General features: G+C 38.9%; 1 protein-coding gene across 1 annotated transcript in view; it reads left to right on the top strand.

Annotated features, from left to right (window-relative positions):
* Positions 1 to 18,399, top strand: part of LOC100489670 (uncharacterized protein C6orf132 homolog) — a 42,171-nt gene extending 23,772 nt beyond the window's left edge. Inside the window, exons 3-5 of the mRNA XM_031896776.1 lie at positions 4,810 to 4,882; positions 5,122 to 8,737; positions 17,410 to 18,399. Of these exons, the coding sequence (XP_031752636.1) occupies positions 4,810 to 4,882; positions 5,122 to 8,737; positions 17,410 to 17,500 (3,780 nt within the window). The 3' untranslated portion in view covers positions 17,501 to 18,399. The remainder of the gene's footprint in view (positions 1 to 4,809; positions 4,883 to 5,121; positions 8,738 to 17,409) is intronic.
* The last annotated feature ends 2,025 nt before the right edge of the window (positions 18,400 to 20,424 follow it).

The raw sequence follows: 20,424 nt of genomic DNA, 5'->3' as shown, positions 1-20,424 counted from the left end.
ATACATTAGAGCTCCTAGAGAGAACAGAGGGTCTATAACTTCTCATAAATTATACCAAGCCACTTTTCTCTATGAATAAGTAAAGTAAAATAAAGCAAAGGGATTTGAAATGCATATAATGGGAAATTACCACCATGCATTTTCATTTCTGTTATAGTCTGCCATTCTTCTTATTTTTCTTTCTCAACAAGACTTTTTAGTATTACGGTTATGAACAAACAACAGGTACCTTCATATTAGCATTTATACATAATTTGGATACTGACTGTGGATATTGGTCATGTCAGAAACTGTTGGCTCTACACAGTAATGCTCACATAGGAGGAAAGATACTCTCATGTTCTTTCATGTTTACATGATTGTTTGATGGCAAGACACCAGCAAATGCTACTTTAGGGGCAGAAAGTACTTACTTATTTCACTGCTGTGTCATATAGGATATTGAGTCATTTATGAGTCTTTCTATTCTTGATCAGAAAAGAAACCAGGGAACAAAATTGCCAAATATTTGCGCTTAGGTTTAAAGAGAGCCGGTCGGCTCCTTGAAATAAAGACACAGCCAATTCTATTCTACAAACCGGTTATACCCTCTATTTATTTATTGGCCACAGATTATTTCACAGGGAATGAGCCAATTTTCTGAAATGGCGGAGCTGTGAAACTGCCAAGGTTTGCATCCTAAGCAAACACTTTCAGGAAAATGAGTTCAGAAAATATTTGATTCTTATTTACACACTTATCTGTGTTCCTCTTGACACAATCTCAGGTGAAAAGCTAGGTGTTTTGTGTCAGAAATATTGCTTTATTTGTGCTATAGTTAACCAAAGCTTATCCTTTAATCTGTAGGTACGCAGCACATATTTGTCCTAATGTAATTTATAAAGAGGAAGTTATAGGAGAAACCAATATAATGTTACATAGTTAATTTGGTTGTAAAAACAAAAGTTCATTAATTAAACCCCTCCAAATGACCTGCAGTGCACATGCAGAATGCTCAGGACCTGTGGTTTTCCCAATAAGGGGTCTTTCCATAGTGTGGATCACCCTACCAGAAAGCTAATAAAAATAATCTAAAAATTAAATAAACCCAATAGGATTGTTTTGCCTCCAATAAGGATTAATTATATCTTAGTTTGGATCAAGTACAAGGTACTGTTTTATTACTACAGAGGAAATGGAAATCTATGAGAAATGGCCTTCCCATAATTTGGAGCTTTCGGGATAATGGGTTTCCGAGTAACTGATCCCATACCTGTACTGAACAAACTGTAGATGTTAAGAATACAATAGCCTTAAATATTATGCTTTTTCAAAAAAATCATAGCCCCTCTTAAAGACATATGGGGTTATGTAATAAAAGCAACTAAGTTTGCCCAGGAGCAGCAACCCATAGCAACCAATCAGCAGGTAACATTTACTGGTCACCTGTTTAAAAACAAACATCTTATTTGTAGCTATGGGTTACTGCTCCTGGGCAAACTTAGTACCTCTTATTACATATGGTGGCTTGAATCTCCAGCTGCTCAAATCTGTTCCCAGAAACTAGCTTTTTCTTGTGACTTTTTACTTTTTTTTCCCTTGATAAATGGCAATTATTGAAAAATGTTCTTTTTTATTACAAATTGAGAAAAATATCGCAAACTCGAATTTTTATAAATCAGCCCCATAGTGTATAACTCAAATGTATTCATTCTATCAAAATGGACTTCTCAACATCGAGCCTCATTTTCTAGTTTGCTGCCCAGTTTTCCAATTTAGTCAAATTGCTCTGCAAAATGGCAGCATCCTGCATGGAACTTATAATTTTGCACAATTTATTATCATTAGCAACAATATAAACAGCATCTTTACAGCCTGTCTCCAGGTCATAAATAAACAAGTTAAAAAGCAAAGGGCCAAGGACAGTCCCCTGCAGTACTCAAAGGTAGGCATACATTGGAAGATCCAATTGATTGGTATGGTCGAGCCTATGTGGTCCTTGCCCTAATGGGATTTTTAAACCTGCCAGAATATCTGGATAATTTTTGTCCAGGTTGGCCCCATACAAGGGCAAATAAGCTGCCAGCTCTGACTGAAGGGGCCAAATAGGCATCGTAAATCTGCCCATGTGTGGCCACTTTAACAACACTAGTCCAGGTAGAAAATATTCCATTTGTAATCTATCCTTCAGCCAATTCTCTATCCAGTACAAATATTATGTTCCAGGCCAATCTTTCTAAAATTAATAAGTAACATTCTAATCTCTATCAAATTTTTAAAACTGTATCAAGTGCTTTAGCTCATAATATGGAAGGAGTTAAAAGTAATGCAATCACAGTCCCAGTGGGCTACCGGAGTTACCCTTTAGATCTTTTATTAAGGTGGTCCTAAGCTTAACACCTGACTGGATGGCTTATCTACAAATAGATCCATAATAGATAGCTAATGGTCTGGTTAATGATCTACACAAAGATCACCCCGAATATGTGGCATATTCTAAAATTGATCTTCTTTTACCCCATGTCATGAAGGAAAAGAATAATTTTCAGCAATAAATAAACATTTGTCTGAAGTGACATAAGTCGTTTCTAATCTGGGCATGTACATATGTTGATACACAGAAGGGGGCTGTGGGAGCACTCCAAGGCTAAATAGCGTATACAAGTACAATGGAAGTGCGACTGATCTGGCCAAATTAAATACAAGCATACAAAAAAGGGAGGGGGACTGATCAATGCACATTCTCTGGTCTCCTGTTTCATAAGTAAATTATCTATGCTAGTGAATGTATTTACAAAAAACAGGGGTTTTTAGTTACAAAATGATGATCATAAGATTGGTAAGCCACCATACCACATCAAGGTAAACCCCGCATGGTGGTCCTATCTATTTACCTCTGGTCATATTTTTCAAAGGCTGGCACTCCCGTGCACTGTTGCCATTCTTGACCTGGGGGCTGGTTTGAGTCAGAGGGCTTAGTCACTCCCATGCCTTCAGCTTTTATAGAGAGAGATTGCCAGGACCACAACTTGGTTCTACAGGCTTAATCCTCCCCCGCTTGCGGCTTGTAAAGGAGAAGACTGCCCATTAACCAACACCCATTTTATTAAAGGCATAAGATCACCATTAAAGGGACAGGTGTGGGGGTGCTAACCCACATGGAAGTTTGGCCATTCTTCCTGCAGAATAACTCTGCTAAAATACATAGATACACAGAAAGGGGTTGTGGGAGCACTCCAAGGCTATATGGGGTTTACCTTGATGTGGTATGGCGGCTAACCAATCTTATGATCATAATTTTGTAACTAAAAACCCCTCTTTTTGTAAACACATGCACTAGCATAGATAATTTACTTATGAAACGGGACCAGGGAATGTGCATTGATCAATCCCTCTCTCTTTTTGTATGCATGTACATATGTTCCCTTGCTAAATTTGCCATTTATTTTACAAAGCTTTTTACACCATATTTTCAGCAAATTTAGTTTTACACAGGATAATAAATAGGCCCCTGTGTGTAACAGCAGTTAGGCTATTTTATTCCTGCTGTACACAACTTTCTGAATAAGTCTGTGTTTTTGAACTGCCAAACTGTGGTACCGAGTTGTGCACTTTAGGGAAGGTGCTGCTAAACCAGTTCTCAAAAACTATTAGACAAAAAGAGATTTGCAGTAAATTTTAAAGTGTCTTTTGCAACATGCTTTAGCGATGAAAGGCCCCTTTTATAATTGCTTTAATGACATGAGGCCATTTTCACTTGAGACATGCTTGCTAATCTAGCAAGGCCTTAAAGGAGCAGTAACACCAAAAAATGAAAATGTTTTAAAGCAATTAAAATATAATAATAATGCATATAGGGTTGCCACCTGACTGGTATTTTACAGGCCTGGCCAGTAAAAATGATGCCTGATTCCAATGTTATTAATAGGAACAAAAGATACAAATATAGGAAGGCTGGTATTTTTCTCAGAAAAGGTGGCAACCCTAGTCCTGCAGTGGAAAAAGTTGTGTCTTTGCTTCAGCAACACTACTATAGTTTATATAAATAAGCTGCTGTGTAGCCATGGGGGCAGCCATTCAAGCTAGAGAAAAAAGAGAAAAAGCACAGGTTACACAGCAGTGAAGGGATAAGCTCTGTAGAATACAATTGGGAATCTACAGAGTTTATCTGTTATCTACTATGTAACCTCTGTTTTTATTCCTTTTTCAATTTGAATGGCTGCCCCATGGCTACCCAGCAGCAATACATATGTACATAATACATAGTAGTTTAATACACTTTTTTGGTTTTACTGTTCCTTTAACTCTATCCATATCTTATATGTTAGGTTAGGGTAAGGTTAGGGTTAGGTCACTATTTTGCGATACTTTGGAAAAATTATCAGCCAAATACCGAACAAAATCTGAAATTAGGCCACAGAGGTGTCAAAGAGAACAATATGTGAAGCACATGGTGAAAAATGTTCAACTTCCATATTTATTTGACAAAAAGTCATGTGATTTTAAGGATTCAAAGGTTTAGAATCCTGCCGCAAAAGGGCAAATCTTGACCTAATTCCATATCGAATCCTGGATTCAGTGAATCCCTAGTTGAGATACTGGATTTTTCCCCTCAAGGCTTATTAGACATTGACCATAACAGAACCCTAAACACAGGCCACATCATGCCCAATTTTGAAATAGAAGTGATAGAATTCCCCTTATCTCCCCTCATTATTAAAGTAAGTCATATAGCTTTCATGTTATTGTGTATGTGTGTTATACTGACACTGTATATTCTTTTAATGAGGTGTTGATCATTGATGTCTATTATATTTTTTTTAATTCCAGAGCATGGATACACAGGGCATGGCAGTACCCACGCCTAATGTACCAGAGGGTTTTGCTGAACATACTCCAGTTGGTAAGATTGTTGGGTTTTTTTAACAAACCATACCAGTTCTAAAATGCATAGAAAAACACTACTACAAACACTGTTAAAAGGCTGTTATCATCCAAATCAGTAGTTCTCAAACAGTGTGTCCGTTAGCCTCAATGCCCTAAAGGGTGAGATATGGGGCCAATACCTATTTTCTCAGCTAAGCAAAGGTATTATATATGCTTACTTCCATATTTTTACTACTTGTGTTGTTTGTTTTTTAGAGAATGGACTAAAGCTAAATGGGAATTACAGAATGTACAGCTCTATAGGAGATCTGAGGGCAAATATGCATTATGACAATTATCCTGAAGAAATCCCCGCACCTCCATCTGTGCCGCCACCACCTCCTCCTAACATGGCTCCTCCTGACCCACCTCATCAAGGTCCACCTTCACCCTCAGAGTCTTCTCCAGGATCCCCTAGCCCACCAGACTTTATACCACCAACACCCAACTCCAGTGCACCTGTGGTGCCCAATTTTGTTCCTCCACCTCCCCCTCCCCCAAATATTTCACCACTTGGTAACCAGCAATTGCAGAGTGCATCCAAATGGAAATCTGAAACTGGCCTCAATAACCTGCCCAATGATGTACCAGTGGGTTTACCAAACAGATTTTCTTTAAATCCTTCTCTCTTTCAACCAAGCCACGGGCAAACACATACCAATGTGGACCCTAATTCCAGTTTGCCAAGATTATTCAAAGTACCACCTCCTGCCCCAACAAGGATATCATCAATACAACAGCAAGAATATATTTCCCCGCAGGCTGATAATACCAGATATACTAAAGATCCTCCACCATCTCCTGTTCCATCTAGTTTTAATCCGACTATGCAGGCCAAACTTTTTTCAACACGTCGGGGACAGTCTTCACTAAATGATACAATGAACAAAAGGAAATCTATGATCATAATGGATACACCAAGTGAAAGTATGGATCACAGTCACACAAATGAAATTGTTAGTGCTATTAAGGCTGATACAGGGAGATATGGATCAACAGACATAAGAGCAAAAATGGATGGAACACTGTCAGGAAAAACTGAGAGTGGTGACAACAGTGTTAATTTAAATGGTGCTAACCAAGAAAATCCAGAATTAAATACCTCTAAGGGGTATGGTTTCAATAATAATGCTGAGAAACAAACCAGTAAGATTATGCAGATTAAAAATGACTTTGTATCAACAATGTCTGGGAAGAATAGTGTTAAGGAATGGCCTAAAGTGTCCAAGGATACAACAGCATTTAATACAGCATTAAGCAAAGACAGCTATGTATCAGAGGTGTCAAAAAGCTCAAAGCCTACCATTAACATTATTTCACTTAAACCTATAATAGGAGATGAAAATCCAAATATATCTAACACCAACCTACATTCTACAAATGACGAGGATGTTTCTCAAAAGTCAATGGAAGCCATTGGTGAAGTAAAAACAGAACCAGTAAAAGTTATTAAAACTCCTCTATCCCCACCTCCAGTGGCCCCTCCACCTCCTCCAATTGCAATGGCACCCAGTCCACTATCAGTTCCCCCACCACCTCCACCACTTCCCACAGCACTCACAACAGCACCCTTTCCTCTACCAACAGCTTCACCCCTATTACTATCAAAGAAGGCATCTGCCACAAATCTCCCCACACCCACACCACCACCTCCCCCTCCTCCTCCTCCTCCCCTTCCTTCACTCTCCGCTTCCCAGCCAACAGACTCTCAGTTATCACCAAAAGCTGCAGCCTCTTTACCTGAAGTACCATCAATGGCTTCACCAATGCCACCACCAAAAGCACCTCCAGCACCTCCACCTTTGCCTCCACTTGTTAGTCCATCTGTTCAGAAATCACCATTAACTCTATCCAAGGACTTGCATACAAAAGATGACAATTTAAAAGAGATTCCTGAAAAAGATAAACCCACTGAAATCAGACATATTCAACCATCTTTAAAAACTACTGACAATGATCAAAAAAACAAAGTTGGAAAAATCAAACAGGAGCTTGAAGCTTTACTCTCCTCCCCCAAAAAAGAAGACATCAAAGTGGGTACTCTTAAAAAATCACAACATGGTCTAGAAAATAAAAAAAAGACACCTAATGATAAAGTAGCTCCTGTTAGAGGTGGAGAAAACACACTAGTTAATTCATTGATGATGAAAGTTCCACTTCTTCCTAATCATCCAGTTGTGGAGGATTCTGATGCTGATACATCTGAATGGCATCCAAAGAATAACTCGGCTGATATTGATTTTCCAGAGCCCGATTATTTGCCTGCTTCCAGTAAACCAATTAATCACTATAAACAACAGCCTGCACCACACACCACGACCAAGGAGACAACAGTAGAATCCGCTCCATCACCAACAAAATCCACAAATGAGTTAAATATTGGTGAAACTCCAGTCCCATCATATAAACCACATCATGCAAGAAGGGTCTCTGCTGGCAGCTGGGCCATAGAACCTGTCTCATCAGTGGCATCTAAGTCAGAGCCAGTCTTGAGTTTAAAAGCAGAAACTGATCAAGAGCCTAAAGAAGCTTTATCTCCTTTAGCATCTTTAGTAAACTCAGAATCAAGTCAGATAAGGGTCTTTGCTGGCAGCTGGACCAAAGAACCGATCTCATCAGTGGCATTTAAGTCAGAGCCAGTTTTAAGTTTCAAAGCAGACACTAATCATGAGCCTAAAGAAGCTTTATCTCCTTTAACATCTTTAACAAATTCAGAATCCATATCACAGAGAGAAAATGAAAAAGGATTAAATCACCCTAATACTGGGGAGAAGGTTGATGAAGGCTCTCCAATGGCTTTACTCATGGCAGCAAAGAAACGTGCACAAAAAGGACCACGCTCTGTTGAACGCAGTAATCTGCCCAAGATATCTGTTGCTAATGGAGCTGTGATAAGTTCCTTAAATTCTCAGAACAATGAAATAAATCCTAATACATTTGTTGTTGTGCCCATGAAAGAGAACACTCAACAGACACTACCAGAAGGTAGCTCACCTTATCTGAAAAACAGTAGCATTGCCTCCTCCTTAAGCAGCAGTGCAGATAAATCTGAAAACTTGGAGTGGAGTAATCAGGGTCTACCAAAGCCTTCTGTAAGCATTCAAGTTTTTGACTCTCAGCATCCCAGTGGGGACAATTCTAGAAGTTGGAGTAGTGCATACAAACTACAGGATTCTTTAAATCCACAAATCAAGATTGTTCACCCCATGGCTGAAAATAAGTCTCCAAAATTAGAGAACTTTAATATCTCTTCATATCCTTCACCTAGTCCAGTTTTGAGGTCAAATGAGGAAATAGAATATGAAATTATTCCACCTCCTGCAGAGTTCATGAATAGTCCAACAATGTCAAACATGAGTGTGCACAATACACAACAAAAAGAAAGACCTTTCCTTTATGGTGATAATATTATGTCGGATTACGGTAAGCCATCCTATGAACAAAATTATAAATCAAATCAGACCGTCATTTCGCAAACAATGAACAGCAGGGACAAATACCTGGATGATCACTATATCAGTGGGTTCTCTAGAGATTCACAAAAAGGCTCTCTAATTAAGAAAAGACTGTACATGCCTGAGCCAGAGAGTTCAAGAAATTATGGGAAACCAAGTACATTAAGGTCTGCAGCTTTGCCAGCATCATATAGCCATAGGCTACCCCCGCCCAATCCAACCATGGTTCTTGATCCTCGACGTTCCAGTTCTACCCCAAGGTTCATTGCACAAGGAAGAAGAATGTCCACAGAAAATCTCATCAGAGTGGTACCTTCTCAAAATGATATGAAATATAAAGCCCAAACTCCAGAGTATCCTGTTTCTAGACCAAACAGGTAAGTTTGTGTGTACACCATGGATTAGTAGATAAGAATACAGTTTCATACATTAAAACATGAAATTATGTTATATAGTTACAAGCTTTTCTTTTCTATATGAATGTATAAATGTACATAACAGACCTAAAGGTGGCCATACATGGGCAGATTTAAGCTGCTGATTCGACTCCTTTAGACCGATTCGACTGCTTTTGATCTACCCATGTATGGGGACCCCAGACAGCCCTAGCCAACCGATTTCTGGCTAAAAAATCATTTTTTTTTTTTTTTGCCAGATCAGGGACCACATCAGCTATCATACCCTATTGATATTGTCCATGCTCAGACCACTCCTATCTCTGTCGTTGTAATTGGAGCCTGAATTTATCTCATTAGGTGGTCTCACCAAATGAGTGAATCTTCTAATGTATGGGCACCTTTAGCAATATTAGCTTTTGAAAACGTCAGTAGCTTTGATAAAATACATCTGCTGTATTGGCATTCCTCAATTAAAAAACACACACACACAAGCATGTAATCATACATCAGCATAAGCAAGGCTAGATTTTTTGACAGACAAAGAATGCATGCAAGAAGAAACTAATTCAGAAACCCAAGATACTAATGAAAACAGAGGAAGCCACTGTAGAGCATACATGTATACAGTAACTATCAGACAATAAACAGGGGGCTATGTTAGTGACACAGGCAAAACATTCCCCATTTCAGTAAAAGTAACCAAATGGTGGCTAGAAGTGGTCTGGAGCAGCTGGAATAGTTAAAGGAAAACTATAGCCTGCTATGTCGGCAAACTATGTTGGTCTCCATAAAAATATATTGTATATAACAGCCCATATGTAAAACCCTGCTTCTAAATAAACCATTTGCCTTTGGGTAATCCTAAATAGAAAATTGCCATTTGAAGTACTAAGGGCCGCCCCCTGGGATCATATGATTCAAGGGTAAAGATGTACTAGGGCAATATTTATACTATTTATATAATATTAAGTGGCCTATCTGTTGGTTAAGTATTCATTTTGGGGGTATAGTTTTCCTTTAAAATGAAATGTTGATTGACTGCTAGTTTACTGGACTAGTAAAAGTATTTGTTCTGCTGTGTGTTTCTAAAAGTCTGGTGTTGCCTACTTCACTAGTATGTGACTAAGAGCTGGAGCCATAGTCTGACAAAACACCCAGCCCAGTCAGCCTCCAGAGGATGTACAGGTATATTGTCTAATTATATATGTATGTCTATAAATAGCATACACCCGCACCCACATACATAATTATTTACATGCATATTTTATTGAATAATGAAGTAGAAATCAATGCAAGTCTATCAGACTGCGAAGGTATGACAAAGCAGGTACAATTGTGTAAGATGCATAGGCACCAGCATAGCTACACCAGTTACTTTTTAACTGGATTTGACTTTTGTGCAATACATTTTAATGGTCTTTGCCAGGTTCAGGGAACCATGACTGCCAGGTAGCACTACACTCAAGGTTTGTCGAGTGAAACTTATTAGTTGATTGTGACTGCTGAGCCCCATGCTGACTGCTCCGTGAGACTTGGCGGCGCAGACAGTTGCCGTGAGTCACAACATGAGCAGTGATATTGCAGAAACACCCTACAAACTGCTGAATTTAAGGAGAACTAAACCCAAAAATGAATATTGCTAGAAATGCCATATTTCACATACTGAACTTACTGAACCAGACTAAAGGTTCATCACCTCTATAGTAGTAATGATGCAGGCCATCAGAGTTGCCAGAGATGGTCACCATATTGGAATCTGTTAGAAGTGTCTGTAATGCTCACATGCTCAGTATGTTCTGAGCAGCTGTTGAGAAGCTAAGATTAGGGGTCACAGAAAATTATCAAGCAGAAAATGAAGTTTGTCTGTTATAGAGGGTGATGCTAGAGGTCTAATTATTAATTTCTCCACTGGTTTCAGAGCTGCCATGTACTAATAATCTGTATTATTTACTAATCATCCTTATATTGTGACATTTATATTCTCTCTCTCTCTCTCTATATATATATACTGTATATATATATATATATATATATATATATAATATTATATATATATATATATATATATATATATATATATATATATATATATTATATATATATATATATATATATATATAATATATATGTAAAAAATGCTGATGCACACCAGGAAAATTTAAAAAAAGATACTTATTTTATTAAGATCAACGTTTCGGTCCTGATTTGCACCCAGGTTGTTATCCCTATAAGTGTGTGCCTCAGCCTTTTTCTAATATATATATATATTTATATATATATATATTTATATTTATATATATATATATATATATTTATATATATATATATATATTTATATATATATATATATATATATATATAGTATATTGTACGTCAGTCCCTAAGCTCAGTAACTGAGAGCAGCACAGAGCATGTGCAGAGAATCAGCAGAAAAGAAGATGGGGAGCTATTGGGGAGGCACAGATCTTCCCTGCTAAAGGGCTGGGGGTTGCCTTGGGCTGGGACAGAAGCCTAAAACATAATGTACAACATTTCTAGCCTACTTCTTTCGTTAAGCTTTAGTTTTCCCTTAAATGCCCCCTAGCTTCTTCAGATAGAACCACGCAGGGCTGCCTCCCAAAAGGGAATCTGTTGTATTGGACTTCTTGCTGAGACATTTGCCATTTCAAGCAGATGGTTTTTGTTCAAATGCTTGTGCTTTTAAAACATCCAAACAGTTTCATCAGTTATGCACAAGCTGCAATAACAACCCTATTTCTATCTGTAGATTTTCTTTCAGTGACACAGTGGTTTTCTGTACCAGGCATCAATAAATTGCAGACCCCTTGCTTAGATCAGGTGCACAAGCTCCGCAATATATATTACGTCAATGTTATTTGATTAGTACTGCTTCCACTTTAAGAATGCATACACCTTTAGTCTTTTCGCTGTTGATGGAGCTTTGCAGCCCATACATGAATATTAATCATTGAGAATTTGAGAAGGGTTTAATGGCTAATTTTGTGTGGGAGCTACTTTAAGGCATCGCCTTCTTTGTTCACACACAAAGGATTTCCATGGCTTCAGTACCGTTTTTGCTGCAGTTACTGCCTTCTACAGGAGCTACCTGCAATGTATTAGACACTGAATAGCAGTAATGAATGGTTACACCAACGAGGAGGTTGGCCTTTGTACTGGGCCTATTATTAAACACCTACATTTGATCTGCTGAGTCAATCAGAGCGGCAGAACAAAGTGTATTCTGGTGATCATGGGAATTAACGTTTAGGTGCTTTTAATATTTCACTGCAGTATTGAAATACGTCCTGTGGGGTATTATTATGTTGTCTCTCATCTGCGAGTTTGCACTGATCTCTGTTCCCTTGGTATAAAGATGGGCAAGCTGTGGTCATCCAGTTTATGCAAAACTACAGCTTCTAAAATCCACATCTGGAAGGTTACAATTTTCATACCTATTATTTGGATATCGTAACTAGAGCAAAATCATAGGCACATTAAATAAGCACTGATTGCATTCTAAATGCATTTTTATTTACACAATAGGATTTTCAAATGATATAAGGAAAGTCATATGCTTTGTACACACATGCAAAAACTGCCCACCATTCAGCACTCCTCGTGGCACTCTATACCCTTGTGCCCCTCAGCAACTGCATGATCTGTTATGCCCCTGTAATTAAGCCTGTGTGTATTTAACTATTTGTTTACCCTTTTTAGCTCTTACCATGAATTTAACTTTTTTTAAAATCTGCATAACATAAAAAATCATTTCAATATAACCAAGTAGTTAAGTGTAGAAGTTGGCAGCTGAGAGCAGTTCTTAAAACTGGTGACTGACAGTACTGACATCCTGCAGTTGGTTCTTACCATGGCTTTCTCTTGGTTGCATTTGGTTGTTCTCCTCATGAGTGCATGAGTTTATATTCATGTGTACTTAGGGAAATATCAACTGGAATACATATTACATTTTTTTAAGATTCATTTATGGGTCGCCACTTATGATATAAACTATCTGTTGGTTAGGTATACATTCTGGGGGTATAGTTTTCCTTTAAGGAGTAAATATCCAGATGCACATAGTACATATAGTACAGTAACAATCTCAAAAAAGATGTATGACCAAGAGGACATATTGCTTTATTGATAATTTTTAAGATCAGCAGACTTTTGATAAGTATAATCAAATAATTAATTACCCAAAGGCATCGTATAAAGGTGGCTATGCACAGGCAGATTTAGGCTGCCGATTCGGGTCCTTTAGACCAATTTGGCAGCCTGTGTATGGGCACTCCGACGGGCTTACCCGACCAAGATCTGGCCAGCCGGGGCCACCGGTTTAATTCTATTGTTTAGCCCTAGGGTCAAATGACTGAATTAGCCCAATATCTCCCACCTTAGGTGGACATATCAGGAGAAGATCGCCAAAGGGGTGGCCACCCATTGTATGTATGGCCACCTTTAGACTAGTTTATACCTATTTATATTTGATATGGTTTGTCTGTCTCATCCAAATTTCAGAAGTATTTCCTGTATCCTTTTTAGAGGAAAGATTTGGGCAGTAGTTTAGGCAGAGAAGAGAGGAGTTAAAGCTTTTGGCGCTCATTAAAAGAGCATTTGTGTTCGGGGTCTGGCTGTAGTCTTCCCTTACTGCTGGATTTTGGATCCAGGACTAGGTGCAGATCAGAGTGCCAACAATCTGCTGAAGCAGTGCTATATTCTTGGTGGATATGTAGATCCTTGCACACCAGGACTTGGATCCAGAGATGCTGCCAGTGGGCAGGGTGCAAAGTGTGAAAAACATGGCAACTTACAAACAAAGCCAGTGGTGTTCAGAGTACTAACAGGAGTTACTGACACCAACAAGTACAGCCTTCTGCCCCGTAAAGTACAAATCAAGACTCGTGTCAAAGATTTAGAGTATTAATGTATGAGTATATAGAGGGGAGTGCAAGTATTTCTCATATCAACACTTCAAACTCCAGTTTAATATATCCAAGAAGTTGGCTGATTACCTGTTTGATTCAAATCTGTATCTGTAAAAATAAAACTGGGTAAACAGATAAGCTCAGCAAAATATAAAAAAAATGATTCTAATATAGTTGGTTAGGCAAACATGTAATCTATAAAGGCTGGAGTGAGCAGATATCTAACATAATAGCCAGAGAACTACTTCCTACTTTCAGCTCTCTAACCTCTTAGTTAGTCAGCGACTTGAGGGAGTGGGGAGCGGCACGTGGGATATACAGTAACTCTTCAGTTAGTTTGCTTTTGATCCTAAGCATACAGGTCTGATTTAAAAGCAAACAGTTATGTCCCATATGACCCCCCATCCCTTGTCACTGATTGGTTATTGACTGGTTACAGGTTACAGAGCTGTAAAGAAGGAAGTAGTGTTATGGCCATTATACCGCTTCCCACTCCAGCCCTTATATATTACATTGAAAACATTTTTTATTTTGCACAGTCTATCTATTTACCCAGTTTAATTTTTACACTGAATAGTTCCTTTAAAGTGATACTGACAGCCAATTACAATTTTTTTTACACCTGCTGTTGTGTTTTAATTTGTATGAGCTTTAAATTCCTTATAAACTAAATCTGCAAAGTGTTTTTGCTTCATAATTATGGTAGCACCCACGGAGCAGCCATGTTTGTTCCCCTCTTCTGGGTTTTCATTTAAATGCCTCCCAGTGAATAAATATGCCCAATCACAAACCTGCAATGCCCCTTTTGCTTTCAGCCGGTGTGTGACCAGCTCAGCTCTGTTGTCTATGTGTAATGGGGAAGGGGAGGGAGAGCCTTTAGAAGCAGGCAGGCAGGCAGGCAGGCATGGGAAAGCTTAAACTGGCCTGCTATTTAAATTCTTTGTGCGAAGAGCAGAGAGGGGGGCACAGCCCTTTGAAGCAGGCAGGCAATGGAAGGGTCAAGCCTGCCTGCGATCTAGTTCACAATGCCATGCGAGGGAGGGAGGGGGACCTCTTTGAAGCAAACGGCAAGTTCCCAGTTTATGACGTAGTCCTTTTGACAGATTGAGAAGCTACAGTCGGGCTGCCAGAAAGTCAGGTTCAGGATCTTCAGTAGGATTTATGTAGAGAAACATGACTTTTAGGAAAAAACAGTCAACATGACTTATAGGTAGGTTTGGAAGTAGGTTTACATTTTTAAAAGAATTTTTTTGGTGTCAGTATCACTTTAAGGAAAGACCTGAGTGTGCACAATCTTAACCCCTATATTACATACACTTGCAATTGCGGCCATTAATTAGCCAGTACAGGTGTGGGACCTGCTTTCCAGAAACCCGTTATCCAGGAAGTTTTAAAATACAAGAAGGCCATCTTGCATAGGCTGCAATAATAAAACAGTACCTTGTACTTGATCCCAACTAAGATATAATGAATCCTTATCGGAGGCAAAACAATCCTATTGGGTTTATTTAATCTTTACATCATTTTTTTGGTAGACTTAAGGTATGGAGATCCAAATTAAGGAAAGATCCCTGATCCAGAAAACCCTATGTCCTGAGGGTTCTGGATAGCAGGTCTCATACCTGTACAACATTCCATATAACATGTATAAAGTTGAACTCTACCCAACTAATGAAAACAATGACATTTTGCATAAAGAAAGATAATATAGTTTTAAGCAGCTTTTCAGCATTAAACATTTGATTGATTTTTAAGTTCTTTGTAAATGTTATTGCTATTGAAGCACTCGCTGTCTGTGGCCTTTTCTAGTTTTGCATAACTTGTCTTGACTTCTAATTCATTTCAGAGATTACTTTTGGTTGATCTTAGGGAGGGAAAATAAAACACAGCGTGCATCACCTCTGGTTCCGATTTCTCTTATTTGAAATAAAATTGATATTTGTGATGTTATAAATAGTGGATAAATTGTGTAATACAATTATACTTTAATTTTACACTTCCATCACTTGGACTTTTACAGTATGAGCTGCAACAAGAGAACAGGACAGGGCAGGCCTGCGCCCCATGACACTGGCTTAGAGGTTAAGTGAGGAGCCATTGATGTGGGATCTCATGCTCATATGTAAAAAAAGGCACTCATTTTACCCAGAAACGGTAACACGTAGCAACACATTGCTCTTAAATAGGTGACCAGTAAAGTCTACCTGCTGATTGGTTGCTATGGACTACTGCTCCTGGCAAACTTAGTGCCTTTTATTACATAAGCATACATAGTGCTACTATAATAGCTGCCTTGCTTGCTTTAAAAGTGTTTTAAGCCCCATGAAAGAAAAACACTATATAAATTCAATTCCCCCATTCCTCCTTATTTATATAACCCAAGATGCAAATCGCAGCCATTCGCTCGGGCAAAAGTGCTGTATATATATTACTTTAGAAGTAAAAGAAAAGGTAATACATTTTATCATGCTTCACCTTCTCATTTGTATTAGTTATAAAATACAGTACTTTGCTGTACTGGAAAGGTAACCATTTAATGTACTAAAGTGTTTTTCCCTGCCATTTTCTGTTGTAATATGATATATTGTGGCTCATAGGTAAAGGCTTATTTAGAACCTGCTTGGCAAGAATGTTGTGTAGATTCAGCAGCAATTACATGTCTTCCTCATTCTTGTACGACAGTGTAGCCTTACTAAGCCTTGTGGGCCCATAACCAGTAAAGCATTCAGAGCTGTGTGTGGCTTGGAAATTACAAATGACTGACAATAGGCTATTGGTCTTGCTGTTCAGGTGCCTTTAACAGGTACTGGGCAACTGTCCCCGCTTATTAGGTCCTAAGCAAATGTTGCTAAATGATGGGGAAAAAAGGCACTTTATAACAATCACAGGCAGAAGAAAGGTTATTTTTAAAGAGAACTAAAGACTGAACAAATGCAGTACAGTACCTTATGTGCTGATTTTAATGTACCAAACATGTGACAGTAACAATTCATGCTTTCAGTCTGGGCAGTCAGAGAAGCAGTGGCTGCAGGGCTCATCAGCTCTATTACAGACCGCATTGATTTTTTTTTTTAAGCTACGGAGTTATTTTATCGCTGTTTTAAAACTAGATACACTGCATGGCTGATTTGGCTACATACCATTACCAAGTTAAAATATGTTTTGGCAAGTTTGGCTCAATTCTTTAGGGCACTGCCAAATAAGTTACTTGCATATCACAATTTTAGGGAGTTAAACGAGATGACATTCTTCCCCACTAAGGAAGTATTGTAATTTGTAGACCATTTATCTTCTCTCATAATAAAAAAATAAAATCCATATGTCTGCTTCCAATATACAGCTACAAACAGCTTGTATAACAAAGGCTTAAAGCTGGGGGACTTACACATTTTACAGCTACAGGAATGGGATCTGTTATCCAGAATACTTGGGGCCTGGAAACAGGTTTTTTTTCCTTAGTTTGCTCACTATTACTGTAGCTTAGTTACCATCAAGTACCTATATTTTACATCCAAAATTGGCTGAAACCGTGTACAACTGCAATGGGATTCAGTTTGCTGCCATGAATATAAAAAAACAAAAGATATCCCAGTCATGTGCAATTAAAAGGATATTGTACATTTTTTAGAATGGTGCAAGAAAGAATACAACAGTGTGCTTAAATGCTGAACAATACATGCTTTTTTCTACTGATTTGACAGGTTTTACTTTTGTTTTCCATTGTAGACCGCAGACTTCCTACCCAGGTATGACCTTCACTGTGAGACCGGGCACTAGGCAGCCTATTTCCAATACCTACCAAGGAGGATACATGTGAGGCCACTGCCTTCTTCTGCCTGCTGAACTTTACAGCCACCTTCTAGTAGGGATCAGAGGTTTTCCCTGGCGGAAGTGCAACCATAAACTTTACCACATTGACTATTTCACCCAAAGCAAATCTTCAATAAGGAACACTGAAAAAAATATCTAATTTTGTTTATGCTAAATGTTCTTTTTCTCAATGTTGTCTGCCTTACAGGCCTACCCTAGATGAGTGGCGGGTGACAAGTAACTGCTAAGCTTATAAAACATTGCTGCTGTTTGTTTACTAGATTAGTTTTCATACACACTGGGTGACCATTGATACATTTAAAATGCTCTGTATGGAAAAGAGTATCGAATAGTTTTTTTTTTATTTCAGTGATGTTGGAAAAAACAGGCTCTAAAGACAAATGCAGTTTTGCTGGTTATATTATTTGTCATGTATTTAAATGTAAGTTTTCATATGGCAAAATATCGTTATTTTTAAATGTTTTAATGCCTTTCCCTCTAGTCTCTATCTACTTGTGTCGCCATGTTTTCTCTTGGTTTTGTCATTACCCTTACATTTCCCTTTTCTTGCCTGTCGGACATTATGCTTGTTTTGTAAGATAAAAATACCTTTTTGTTTTATAGAGATATAAATATGTTTTGGCAAATATGACAGTCCTGTAAAGTGAGTGTACATAACTACAAGGGGCTCTGTCTGTGATGTCCTACAGAAAGCACTTTTGAATGTATTTTCATTTTATTTGTATATTTGTTCCCATTCTTGTTCCTTATGTAATGTTACAAGAAATGTACTTGCTAGCTTGGCCTTGACTAAGAATGCCTAAAGCATTTGCATGACTTTCCTAAATATTTTACAGTAATAAAATATTTTATGCAGTATATTAAAATATTTTCTTTTCAAGTTTATTTTTGGGTCATTTTCATAGATTGCATGAGGAATCAGTGCCATTCTGTTTAATGGATACTAAAGAATTTAAACTCTGTGGAACAGTAAAAGGAATATAACATCTCATTATGCATTTCCCTGGACTGTTAATAATATTTCTCATCCAACTGATTAAATTAAGAGGCCTACCTTTATGTTTTTACAGTACACTTTTTTACAAAGTACATATTCTTTGCAAGGAGACCTGTTTTTCATAGGATGCAAAAGAATGCTGCCACCCCCCTTAATTGCAGTTGCAGACAAAACACTGATGTGGAATTACACTTAATTAAACAGAATATCTTAAAACCCTCTCCCTCTGTTTAGTCATATGGAAAAGCTCTAAAGCAAAGGGATGCTACTGTGTGTGAAGCATGCAGAGGCTGCAACCCCAGGGGGCCCTAGAGGGAGTGTGGGGTCCTCGGTGGGCCTTGCCCACCCACTTAACCACCACCCACCCCTCCCGCCAGTGTGCACATTATACATACTTTTGCCATAATCCGAGGAAGAGGGCAGCAGGGGAGGGATAGAGGAGGGCAGTTGGATTTAGGTATGGGTTGGCAGGGGCTTTTCCCATGGTGTCCAGGGCCAAGTCATAATTAGCTGTGAAGCATCAGCCACTAGGCCAGGTGTAACCCCACTTTCTGCTAATGTTTGATCATTTTTAGCAAACTTAACAGCAGCCCAGGATACACTGAGTATGTGCAGTGCCAGGGGCAGGCAAAACAAGTTCATAGAATTGGGTTGTGCTGCGGGCAAAGGTGCTGTGGGCACCTTTGCAGCCACCTAGTTTTAATGAACACATAAACCCTACATATTCCTACCATGTATGTAAGTCGGGCACATCTCCCCCACACACAACGCATCATTTGTACTGCATATATCCCTTCAGTTCCCAGAACCATCACATTTTCCTAAAACAAATAGCTTTCACCCGGCAGCCATTTTCCCTCTGACATTATCAGTAACATTTACATCTGCAAACACCACATATGTGCTGTAACATTCTTGCAATGCAGAATGCAGGCTTAAGGTGGCCATACACGCACCGATATTATCGTACGAAACCTCGTTTCGTACGATAATCGGTGCGTGTATGGCATGTCGGCGAGTCGACCGATATCGCAGGAAGCTGCCGATATCGGACGACTCGCCGATCGGACAAGTTTGAAAATTTTGATCGGGCGCCATAGAAGGCGCCTGACCAAAATTCTCCCTTCAGAGCTGAATCGGCAGAAGGAGGTAGAAATCCTATTGTTTCTACCTCCTTACCTGCCGATTCAGTCCTGAATGGTGTGTGGCGGATCTTACGATGTTTCGTGCGACCGATGGTCGCACGAAACATCGTCGGATCGCCACGTGTATGGCCACCTTTACACGGACAGAACTTACTTTGATAAAAAGTTCTGCTTGGATTAAGCACTGTGACGGGAGAGGAGGTTAGGTGAAAAACATGTTCTCCAGCAGAGTGCACAAAAAGAGCAGAGTTTCTATAGAATCCAGTACTGCCACCTCTTCATTGGCTGCTAGACTAAAGGGTGTGTTTAGTAACCTGAGTTGAGAAAAATTGAGTAGGCTCAGTAGCCAAGAGCCAAAGTAAATTCCTAAGGGAGGGGGCCAAGTGAATTAGAAGAGGAGATGAAATCCTAAATGATTAATGGTGGCCATATCCAGGCAGATTTCAGCTCCCGATTCGGGTCCTTCAGACTGATCTGGAAGCTTATCGGACCATGTATAAGCACCTGCGACTGGCCTACCCTACCAGTATCTGGCCTAAGATTGGGCATATCATGATCGGGCAGATTTGATTTTCCCATCAGGTCAGGGATCGCATCGCTCATCGATGCAGTCCTTGGGCCAATGTCCCATATACACACCCACCGTGGGCTAAGAAATCAAATTAGCCAAATATATCACACCTTAGGTAGGCATATCAGGAGATGATGTGCTTGTTTGGCCACCTTAAGAGGATGCTGCCGCCTTACTATTAACCTTTTAACTACTGG

Source organism: Xenopus tropicalis, chromosome 2 (assembly GCF_000004195.4).
Source record: "Xenopus tropicalis strain Nigerian chromosome 2, UCB_Xtro_10.0, whole genome shotgun sequence".
NCBI classification, from domain to species: domain Eukaryota; kingdom Metazoa; phylum Chordata; class Amphibia; order Anura; family Pipidae; genus Xenopus; species Xenopus tropicalis.
This window is presented reverse-complemented; position numbering and strand designations above follow the sequence as displayed.